Source organism: Ochotona curzoniae, unplaced genomic scaffold (assembly GCF_017591425.1).
Source record: "Ochotona curzoniae isolate NIBS_2020 unplaced genomic scaffold, NIBS_Ocur_1.0 scaffold_4701, whole genome shotgun sequence".
Lineage (NCBI taxonomy): Eukaryota > Metazoa > Chordata > Mammalia > Lagomorpha > Ochotonidae > Ochotona > Ochotona curzoniae.
The window spans coordinates 43036279-43048428 of record NW_024467122.1 but is presented as its reverse complement, the minus strand read 5'-3'; the positions used below and the strand labels follow the sequence as shown (position 1 = coordinate 43048428).

At 41.1% G+C, this 12150-nt stretch overlaps 1 protein-coding gene across 3 annotated transcripts in view; it reads left to right on the top strand.

Annotated features, from left to right (window-relative positions):
* Positions 1–12150, top strand: part of RYR3 (ryanodine receptor 3) — a 507269-nt gene that overhangs the window by 472916 nt on the left and 22203 nt on the right. For all 3 annotated transcript variants that reach the window (XM_040969180.1, XM_040969181.1, XM_040969179.1), the window contains 9 exons: positions 51–130; positions 1611–1687; positions 4628–4701; positions 4958–4975; positions 5412–5492; positions 5943–6031; positions 7516–7644; positions 10071–10175; positions 11800–11881. In XM_040969180.1, the coding sequence (XP_040825114.1) occupies positions 51–130; positions 1611–1687; positions 4628–4701; positions 4958–4975; positions 5412–5492; positions 5943–6031; positions 7516–7644; positions 10071–10175; positions 11800–11881 (735 nt within the window). The remainder of the gene's footprint in view (positions 1–50; positions 131–1610; positions 1688–4627; positions 4702–4957; positions 4976–5411; positions 5493–5942; positions 6032–7515; positions 7645–10070; positions 10176–11799; positions 11882–12150) is intronic.

Genomic DNA, 12150 nt, shown 5'->3' with positions numbered 1-12150 from the left:
CGTGATTCATCCTCTGTTTCCTTGGTGATTCAATCAAATCTTCATGACAGGTGAGATGAGCCCCATGGTGGTTGAGACCCTGAAGCTGGGGATTGCCATTCTGAATGGAGGCAACGCCGGTGTGCAGCAGGTAATGGGACTAGCAGGTGTTTCTGCAGAATGCTTGGGGTATTCCTGTAGCTGAGCTGTTATGCCTTGGGCAGGGGAGGTGTTGACCAACACACTGGAAGGTCACCCAGAATCACTCTCTTATTTGTTCTTCATGGCCAGTTAACTCAGAGTAGCTGGAAACATACAGGAAACCAGGGAGGCAAGTCAACAGATGGGTGCTGTCATTAATACTGAGGTGCTACTCCAGGGTTATGGGAAAAACATTGACTTTTGTCAGCAGTAGAGAGTTTCTGCAGAAATTTACTCTAGAGGAAGTTGGCTAAACCTGAGGCTTTTATTTCAGCCCTTTCACTTACTAGTTTACTTATTCAGAAAAAGGCAGCTCAAAGCTAAGTAGGCTCAACGATTGCCTGCATGTCACTCACGCATTTACTTATTGAACAACTGCATGCTGGTTGCCAGCCATGCCAGGCTTGGCTGTAAAGGATGTAGCCCCAAAGCAGGCAGTGGAAACCCCAACATCGTACAGCCTACTTGCTAGTGAGACAACAGCCAAAGCATCTGCTTGAGGACCTGCCTCATGATGATTATCCAGTGAGTTTTCTGGATTGGGACTCACTAGAGATGTCAGCATGCACTGGGGTGTTCCAGGTGCTCCAGGCTATGACTAAAGTCACCTCTGTGCACAGAAAAGTGACATTTCAAACAGACCCTTATCATCCATGCAGGTTATACTCCCGGGACTTGGAGAACTTCCAGATTCCTGGGTACCACGTTTACACAAAATGTTTCCAATTCATACCAAGCAAGTCTCTCATTAAGAACTTCATGTTTAAGCCAGTCCTCGCTTGCTTTTCTACCACCACCTATCTATCAGTTCACTGTCTTGCAGGACCTTTTTTTTAATAAATGAAATTTGTAGTAAAATTAAAAGGAGGAGGGAGGGTGAGAGCTGGGATGAGTGGAAGTATCATTGTGCTCTTACATCTATAGCTATGAAATGTGTTCACCTTATATACATTTAATTTTTTAAAATTTGTATTATGTCAGAAAGAGTTCTAGCCTTGCCAGTAACAAAGAACACGAGTCTCAGTGTGACACAAATTCTGAGCTTTTGATGAGGCTCATTACTGGCTAAGTTCCTTGCTCTGCTGTGAGAAACTCAAAATAGTAGGAGTTTAGCTTCTGCTTCAGCAACCTCAAATATTACTCCATCATGGTCCTGGTGTCTAGTCCCAAATAGATAAACTTCAAACAGTAAGCTCATGGACTTCAAAAGGTCATTCTGCTCCCCTAGCCGGAGCACTAGGTGGACTGGTAAGCAGGCTCCACCCTGAGAGAGTAGAGTTCAGGTCCACATTAGGGTTTCAAGTCCATTGGTGGTTCTGATGCAAAGCCCTGGATCTGACTCAGTATGCCATTTCTTCATCAGAATCAGGAGAGTTAGCACTTGTAGAATGGTATTCATTGCTTTTTCCTTTAACGTGTCTTGCTTGCAGAAAATGCTAGATTATCTAAAGGAGAAAAAGGATGCTGGATTCTTTCAAAGCCTTTCTGGTCTTATGCAGTCTTGCAGGTAAATATAAGCAAACCACTCAGCATTTTAAAGCATTCTTCAGTACTTAAAGGAAAAGGTGTAGCAAAAATACTAGCTTCTCGTGGCATTTCACCTGCTGTAGAAAGCTGAGAAGGTGAGTATTGTTGCTCCAGCCTACAGAGAAGTTGTAACTGTCATCAGTCTCTCTCTTTCTCTCTCCCTCCCTTTCCTTCCCTCCCTCCCTTCCTCCCTCCCAGTGTACACATTGAGTTCTCCTAAAACACATATTCCCATGAAAGTCAAACAGAAAAGAATGAAAAGGAGGAGGAATACCTCACTGTGATTCAAGGCTGTGTCTTCATTAGACTTATAAAGCACTTTGTTTATCGCTGACCTTCATATTTTGAGCTTGACAGGGAGTTCTGGGCGTGCTTATGTTGAGAGAGGTACATCCTGCCATGGGAACATTCTGACATAGTCCAAACAGAAAGTATTAAACTTCCCATTTACATTACCAAGTTGTGAAAACTGCTTCTCAGGGCTGAACATAAGTAACCTATAGTCAGAAATCACCAGGTCACCATGCTCACTCATTCAGAAATGAGCCAGCAGGCTTTCTCAGAAAAGTGTCAGTTCGTTCTATAAAATTTGTATGTCTTTTGAATAGTCTGCAACTCCCTCCACAAGAAATCAAGGTTATTCAGCTACTCACTCCTAATGACCCGTAAATAGAACATTACATTTTCCATTTGAAAAGCTGGAGAGTAGAAATCCTGATTTGCTTTCTGGCAAAGGGCTTGTTTATTCAAAGGCAAGGAGGGAGAGAAAGGAGTAGGGAGGGGAGGGAGGGAGAGAGGCAGAGAGAGATAAAGAGACAGAGAGACAGAGAGAGAGAGAGAGAGAAAACTAGTGAAATCTTCCATCCACTAGTTCTTTGCCAAAATTCCTACAACAGCTGGAGCTGGGCTGGGCCAAAGCTGGAGCAAGCGAAAGTCAGGAACCCAGTTACTCACACCATCAACTGTTGCCGTCCAGACTTACTGACAGAAAGCTAAATAGGAAGCACAGAGTAGGCAAGACTCAAACCAGACACTCTGATAGCAGGAGGTACCCCCAAGCAGTGACCTAACCCACCTTGTCACAATGCATACTCTCTTTACTTTTGATGGTGTCCATAATCTTGCTACCCTTTACTGAATTTAATATTATATTATACTTTAGGGCAATGATAGCCCTTGTGTTCCTCCCATATTTTTCCAACCAATAGCCTACTTATTGTCTGTTAGTAAAAGAAAATGCCAGACTTGACTCACTGAGGGTCAAATAATACTGGTGGGTCCACAGATGGCAAAAATAAAGGCCATTCAGTTCCACTTTGCTCATGAAATTTCCTATTAAATGACTAAGGGTTCTCTCAGCATTATGTAATTTTTAATATTGCTAAATCTGTTTATAACGATGGCTTGGAGAGACAAATGACATGTACTTCTAGGCTAACCGAGTTCTGGCAGAAGTTTTAAGATATCTTAATGTTTTTAATGATTATCAAATAATACATATTTATAAAATTTGAGCAATAAAGAAATTAAAACATTCAGAATGGATGTTTAGGGTTGGATGAAGATCAGAAATGTGTGTTATACAGATTTAAAATCAAAACTGCTACTTCAAAGTAACTATGTCCAAATGTCCTTTTCTGTGTTACCCTCTTCTGACAGCAAAATCAAAAATAGGACAGTTTGTATTGTGGAGCTGGCTCTTTGGGGCAGGGGAGCAGCAACAAAAATGGTAATGGAAATTGCACCATTTTTTATTTCAAGTTCACTTAGATTACAAAACTTAAGTGATCCCCTAAAATGGAAAAAGGACACTGGATTCCTTGGCTCAGTGGTAGAAGAAAGCTAGTGACCCTACATCTTCATGGTCTCTGCTCTAGGCATAATGATCTTAGAGCTATTTCTTGTGAAGCCTACATTCTCTATTCTCTGAGATCCTTCACTGTGTAGAAAGAGCTAGATAACAGAATGAACCCAACATGGAAATAACCTGAGCATTCAGTGCTCTTATAGGACTTCATGCCTAACTAAGATCTGATGATGACTATGATTAAGGTAAGTTTAGGGATAAAACCAAAGATTAGCCTCCTACAAATCCAGGAACCTCTAGGGACACCATCTCCTATAGAAAGATTAACCTTGGCTGCTACTGACTCCTCAAGGATGCAAGAATCATAAAATGGGACCCTTGAAGAGAGGGGAGATGTGTAACTCTGTCTCTGAAGCATTGGAAACCAGATTCTTACAAAAGGTCGGTAATGGTGGGAAGTGAACATGAGTCATTACTATATAAAATAAGATTTGCCTTGAGAAACTGCAGAAACAGATTATTCCTTCTTTTTTCTGGGAAGCTTTTCTAAATTCTAATGCATAAGAAGGACTCAAACTAGAAAAACTAGTTCCCATCATACAAAGGTACTTCCAAAAGGTCATGAAAATGCTAAGTTTGTGAGCACAAAAATCTGAAATCCATGCATATGGTGGGACTTCAATAAGTTTATGCAAACCACATAGTCATGCAGGCCAGCATTGTGGCTCAGCAAGTTAAACCACTGCCTGTGACACCGGCATCTCTTATGAGTGTTGGTTCAAGTCTGGCTGTTTCATTTTCCATCGAGTACCATGCTAAATGCCTGGGAAGGCAGTGAAACATGGCTTAAGCCCTTGGGCCCTTGCCACTCACACCAAAATTGCTGTTTCTACCCTGACCCCATCCCAACTACTTGGGAAGTGAAGCAACAGGTGGAAGATCACATTCTCTGTTTTTCTCTGTTGTTCTGCCTGTCAACTAATACAAAACTTCTTAAAAAAAATTATAAATAATGTAAGGATAGGATTCTGTTAGTCAAAATACTCTGACATTGGAAATCCATCTTCCCAGCCTGCACAGCCCTGAACCTTGTTTCCTTTTGTCTATTGAAAGCGTCCTTGATTTGAATGCATTTGAGAGGCAGAATAAAGCTGAAGGCCTGGGGATGGTTACTGAGGAAGGAACACGTAAGTAAATCATGAATGTCAAGGCCATTTTCTCTTCCTGACGAAAATCTTAGTAACACTCTCTGGTTAGAGCCCATGCTCACTGCTTCATAATCTGCAAATATTTGCTCCATTTTGTGAAATGTTTCCCTCATTAGCTTTGATAAAGCCCACATCCAGCCTGGACATATTTATAGAGTCAATTTTAACTAAAGACAGTTTATTGAGATATTTACTATTTTCTTATTTGGCATTCTCTATTTTTCTCTTATCACAGTCATTGTTCGTGAGCGTGGTAAGTTTGAGTTCTGGCTTGAGTTCTTACCATCTTATTATACGTGTGAATCCTAAAAAATATCTAATTTAATTGTCTTAGTGTAGATACATTTTAGGCTTAGTGGCTGCATGTCGAGTTTAACTCAACAGTTTGATGCTTAATTAAAGAAGTGTCTTCTCTGTGAAGAGCATGGGTTATGGACTGTGAAACATTTACTGCCATTATCCTGGTTGTTCTCAGCACAAATGGATCTGTGGCTAAACATTTTATTTTCATTGGCCTCTGTGCCCTGCAGTCTCAGTTCAACCTTCATAAAGTTTATTACCATCCCCCTGTAATTCATTTTCCAATCCTTTTCACACAACTCCTACATCACTTCTCCAGTCGTGTGCGTCAGAAGGTGCTTTGTGTTGAGAAGTCAAATAAATGCTCATGAGTATTATATGTTTTCAAGGTGAAAAGGTGCTCCAGAATGATGAATTCACACGAGATCTCTTTAGATTCCTACAGCTACTCTGTGAAGGACATAACAGTGGTAAGTGGAACAGATCAGTTTGTCAAGGAAAAATGATATTCAGCTGCAAAATTATCATTCAGTTTAGTGTGGTCCTCTGATATAACCAGTTGGTACCTTTGGGATATTACTTAAGAAAGTAATGTTGATAAGGTGTTCAATGTAAGATGATCTTTAGCTTTAAGGGTCATTGTCTTTAGTGTCATTAAGCTAAACTGCTTCCAGAATCTTCAGATAGTAAATCTGATGTCAAGTCCTTTTCATCTAGCCCCTTAAAGGCTTCTTAAGTCTCATTCCTGGTGTCATCAGCTTAGGAGGACCCAAAGCAGAGCCCTTACTTAAAGGATCTGCCAGAATCCAGATGTGGTGTCCTGTAAGACTTCTCACAGAGTATCTCTCCTAAGCTCAGCTGAGAGGATGCGTCTGGCTCCCTCAGCATGACAGACTCTGACCCAGAACTGGTGCTCTCAGACTTTCAGAACTTCTTGCGAACTCAGATGGGAAACACTACCACCGTCAATGTCATCATCAGCACTGTGGACTATCTTCTGCGTCTGCAGGTGAGCAGGTGGGCCTTGAGGGGTGGCATCTCTCAACTGTATATCCAAAAGGTGAAACCTGTTACCCAGGGTCAGGGGAGCCCCAGGCTACAGATGCTCTTCGGCTTGCAATGAAGTCACAGCCCAGTGAGCCCATAAGCTAAAACTTGAAAGTGCATTTAATGCACCTTCCAAACATCCACACTTAGAACCACATCTTGGTATACTGTAGAAAGTCAGTTTTTTCTCCCTTCTGATTGGGTGACTGACTGGTAACTGTGCCTACTGCCACTGCCTAGTGCCACAAGAAAGCATGGTACTATTACCCCAGGAGAGGGCCAAAATTCAAACAACAGTTTCTACTACATGTACATTGATTTCACATCATAATGAAGAAAAAGGTGAAAGTCGAACTACACGTTGGGGACCATCTGGTCCCTGTGGAAGGCATTAATATGTTCTATGTCCACGTGGAAATGAGAAATCAAATGCCTAAAAAGTATAGAATAAAACCAAAGGGAGTGATTAAATACCAAACCATCTATTATAAAGTGCTGGATTGTATTAGTTTTTCTAATGAGAACCTATCTTTAGTGCCCAAGAGTGGTAGTACAACTTGTGAATGAGAACTACAAATTTCTCTAGGAAAAAAAGTTACGTAACAATTGGAAAGTGATGAGTTCACAAGTTCCTGGTGTTTAAGAGCCACTCACTCTAATTACTTCAAGAAAAGTCCAAACTATATTAATAAGTATAACAGATGTGAATAAGGACTCCATTTTCTTGTTGCCAGTTCATCATCTTGGTTCCTCCACTTACTGGTTTGAAATCTAGGTAATTCCATGTGTTCTACTTTGCTCACTGTTAAACGGGTAGGACCTGTCTCACAGAATGACAGTAAAGATCATGAGATGCAGTTAGAGGTGCTGTGCTCAGAATGATGTCTGGCATATACATGGCCTTTTGTTATGCTGCTTTGTTATTATTTGGATGACAAGCATTTTCATTTTTTTTAAAGATTTATTTTTATTATTTTTTTATTGGAAAGGCAGATATACAGAGAGGAGAGACAGAGAGGAAGATCTTCCATCCGATGATTCACTCCCCAAGTGAGCGTAATGGCCGACGCTATGCCAATCCGAAGCCAGGAGCCTCATTCCGGGTCTCCCACGCGGGTGCAGGGTCCCAAAGAATTGGGCCATCCTCAACTGCTTTCCCGGGCCACAGGCTTCTAACTCTGAATGAATTGTCCTCTTGCTTAGTCTCCCAAGTTCAGATGAAGGCTGTTATGTCTCCAAAATGCTCCTTCCTGTAGAGGGATATTTGTGCTTGAAAAATGCCAGGGATTAACTGTTTCTGTACTTCCTCACAGAGTCCCTAACTCCTGCTGTGGTGAACATGTCATGGAGATGTAGGATTCCCTTACACTCCAGGTTCCTGAACATCAAATGGATCCTGTCTTACTGAAGCCTGAGAAATAATACATGCTATTTATTTGTTTTTAGGAATCAATCAGTGATTTCTACTGGTATTACTCAGGGAAAGACATCATTGATGAATCTGGACAGCACAATTTTTCCAAAGCTCTAGCAGTCACCAAGCAGATTTTCAATTCTCTTACAGAATACATCCAGGTATGTGCTGCAGAGTGCATGCTTGTAAACAAGAGGATGTTTTCAACATTCCTCATTCTGTATTTCGCTATGGTACATTTGGGTGCACCTGGTAGTCCGTGCATCCAGCCCCCAACACTGACAATATTTTTTGTCTATAAACAGGCACCAGTAGTTCCTATACTGTACAAGAAGCCATGGTTTGTGGTCCCCCAGTGGGATCTGTTCACAGCACTGTCACATCTTTTTGCCATTTATCTTTTTACTGCTTCCCCATCCAGGCTGAAAATTTTTTGTGCACAGAAAAATGTCTTACTCAATTTATAATAATGCAGTGTGAAACATGTCCCGTGTGTCATAGGTATTCATTGCTAGAGCAGATGTATGAATGACAGAATGAAGGAGTAAAGGGGACAAAAAATGCTATCTTCATTAGAGCTTAAAAACAGAATTTATGGAAATTCTAACTTATCAGAAGTTACCTATAAAAAGTAACTTCAGAAACATATAAATTACATGTAGTTACACTCATGTCTACAAATGAATTTCAGGTTATATGTCTAGAACTTAACAGCAGGACTCTGTTCATTGCATTATCTCTAGTTACTGTGAAAAGATATAGCAGACATATTCATGCTTAATTTGTTATGAAATCATTATCCATAATAAAGATCTGTGTGATGTAACGTCAAAGATAAAACCTCATTTTCAAATTGCACAATCAGGAGACTCATGAATACAATCTCATTCATTTGTTCACTTAGCAACATATTTAGCTTGGGTTCTGCACTGTGATTGATATAAAGTTACTGTACGGCCTGTACCTTTTAAGAGCCTACAATGCAATTTAAGAATGCATGAACTTGAGGAAATTACTTCATACATGTTGGTCAGATGTGATATAAATAGTCATATATACCATGCTTAGGAATTACATATGTCTGAGTTCAGAGGAAGGACATAGTCCTGCTGAACCAAAAGGTATTCACGGAGACATGAGGGCTGTGAATGGATACAGAAAAGGAAGTGTATTTCTGGTCATCTGTCACATGGACAAGCAACAGAGATAACACCACACATGGATTCATGAGGAAAATGTCAGTTTTGCTGAAATGAGGAAAACAAAGACATAGGAGCTATGTCATTCCCTTCCCTGCGTTCCTTCACTTATTTTCCAAAGAACATTTTGTATTCCAAGAGCGCAAGGGTTTTCAGGGGCTCTTGGTGCAGGAAATATAATTGAGCCAAAATTTGTTCTATGATAGTCATTAAAATCTCATTTTAAAAAGATCCTTATTGAAGCACCAACTGGCACATTTAGATCACATTTGCTAATTACAATAAACCCAAAACTAAGAATACCAGCTTGTGCTTGGGACACACAGAGAGAAACCTGGAAACAGGTGACTGATGTGCAGGAAATGTGAAAGAGCAGGTGACTGCACACATTGCACAGACAGCTGTGTGACCGCTGCAGCATCTGTCCTAAGCTTCAGGATATATTACAACAACTGACACAAAAATACAGGAGAAGCTCATTTTGGGGTTGATGTGAGTTTCTTTTAACAGTCAACTTTGTTCTAGAAAGAATTTATCAATGTCTGCAGATCAGATACTGATTACACACAGTGACTTTTTAACAAGTTTGCGTGATTTGGACCACAGGTAATAATTTTCCTGTTGACCTCTCTTCTGGGAATCCTGACAAAAATGTTTCCAGAACTTGAGATGTAGTGTCTATCTCCTTAAAAAAGTTCTTAAGAGTGGTTTGGAGATTAGCTAAAAGGTAGCAAAATATACCCTAAGAAGTGTTAAGGACAAAAACTGTCAATGATTATCTTCAAAAGCAGGGAAGTTGTACACAAGGAACATACAAGCTGGTCTTTAATTCAGCCCTCTACGTGGCTTTAAGGAAAGATAGTTAAGAGATGGTTTTATATTGGAAGTTTAATAAGTTTAAAATTGGAAGTTTAAAGTCTCAAATAAGTTAAATACTAGATTAGATGATTTTTCATATGATCACATAGCTGCAAGGGCATAGTTGTTATATGAAGTTTAATCTGAAAATAATTTGTGGGCAATATATAGAGAACCAACTATGCCACACCTTTGGGTTTCTCAGACTGCCTCTTAGACCAAGTGTGAGTGAGGATGGGCAGGAATGCCCTTCAGCTGTGTTGTAACCACAGTACTTAGCTAAATATTCCTGTTGTACTTCAATATGAATTTCATTTGCATAGTGATTTTTTTGAGGCTAAAAGAAAACCTCTGAAAAATCACCGCACTGTGAAATCCAAGATTACTTTTTCTTATAAATGGTGCCCTATGATAAGGGAGGAAAATAATATTATCCTAGGGAAGTTTTCAGCTACCTCGTCATATACAAAAGTGTCAGCTGGAGCAACGTGTGATGCTTAAGTGGCCTAAGGATGTCCTGCTCTCCACAGGGCCCTTGCATCGGGAACCAGCAGAGCCTGGCTCACAGTAGGCTGTGGGATGCAGTGGTCGGCTTCCTCCATGTGTTTGCTAACATGCAGATGAAACTTTCTCAGGTACTGTGGCCCGTTCCTGCACGTATCAGTGGTGTGAAATGCTACTCCAGTTCCCTGTGTGTTGGATATGGCTGCTTGGTCAAAGACTAGAAAAGTCATGCAAATTAGATCATGTTTTAAAAGCTGAGGGCCAAAATGGAAGTCAGAAACAAATGCTCCAGGGGTGTCCCCGACAGGCTTTTGCATGTGTGCAGCTTCCTTCCCTGTGTCCCATCTACCTACCCTTTTAAAATTGCTTCAACCCATGCTTTCTATGGTACTAATTCCTTTGCTCCCTGTCCATTTAAACACTCTCTGTATTAGTCCTGTCTGATCTGTCAAATGTTGCATGTCTTTGTAACCCTCACAGCCCTTCTCTCTCTCCTCTGCTTCCCTCCTGCCTCTCTTCCCCTGCCTCTCTTTCTCACTCCCCATCTCTCTGGCAAGATGAATCAGAACCACTCAGAGCGTATTATTATTACAAACAAACAAATGCAGCATATGTGGTAGTGGATCACCTCTCTCCATGGCAACACATGAGGGAGAACTTCAGGATGTGTTTCAGGCTGATTAGAGTAACATTTGCAGCGCTGATTTAAATAATTTGTTTCTAAAATTTTCAAGGCTGTCACATCTGCCTCCTGTGTTCCAGAACATTCTTTTTTATTTTTCCCTTTGACTCTGGCCCTACACATGGAGAGAGCTCTTGAAAAGGCTACTACCTGGGCCATGGTCTGTGCACTGCAGTCTTGCCTGCGATGGAGTGGTACACAGGTTCTGGAAACAGGAGCCATTCTCAGCAGTGGTGTCTAGAAAGTCATGTCCCTGCCTGGTTTGGGGTTTTATCATCCATGAAATAGTGGTAGTAAGAATAGATGATTTCTGAAATTTCTGTTGCAACTCTACCTTCTATCCTCCTATGATATTTTGTGTATAACTATTAATGCACAACACAAGAGGTGGCTCATTCCTCTAATACCGGAAGAGCTAGGCAAAGAGTCTTTTTTAGCAAGAGTCTGTAAAGGAAGGGTGGTACCTAATGCACTTTTAATTCCACCTCAAGTCACCCACTTCATATCTCCCAAAGACTATATCCTTCCCTAACACAAAGCACAGAGATGACTCAGCAAAAATTTTGTCTGTATTGCTGAAACACAAACCAATCAAACAAGTAGGAAAACCATCCACAAGAAAAGCATGGCACCCAAGCCACCACCAATGGGTATCAGGAGAATCTAAATTAATCCAGGAAGGAGAGCTTACTTGGCAATTAGAGCTTAGTACCAGAACTGAATTGCAATAGTAACTCCACAGAGATCATTGGTTACCCTCTATGTAGAAAATGGCAACTTAAAGTACTCTTAGGTATTCAAAGCTGTTTGCTGGTTTGGGTTGTTCAGTGTTTTGGACAACAGTTCTCTCTATCTGCCTCACCAAACCTGGAAAAGGGAAAACATGAGGGAGCTCCACCTAGATGCATCTCCCACTCCCATGCTGCAGCAGGCACATTGACAATGAGGAGAGTGCCTTCCTGGCCCGAACACAGCTTTCACTGAACCTTTCCAGAGCAGGCTCTTCTTGCTCACTGCCCTGTACTGTGCAGAGGGATCAGATAGCTCAGGGGTATCTCCTGTTTCTGTTCTAGGATTCCAGTCAGATCGAGCTGCTGAAGGAACTCTTGGATCTCCTTCAGGACATGGTGGTGATGCTTCTGTCCCTCCTGGAAGGTTGGGCTGTTTGGTATAACTAGGCATTCACACAACTGTAATTGGTCTGAACACTAACTTTACTAATTGTGCAGATTCTTCTTCTGGCAGATCATTGGTGCCATGATATTGGTTGGAATGCCAAATTTTCAGAAGCCAAAAATGAGTGAGGGGCACACTGTCTGGTGGACAAAGCCAGAAGCCAACCATTTTCTATCAATAGGAAAGCCAGAATGAACTGGGGAAACCTCCAAGCTTTGCTCTTCCCTATCCTCTCCCTCTCCCCATTG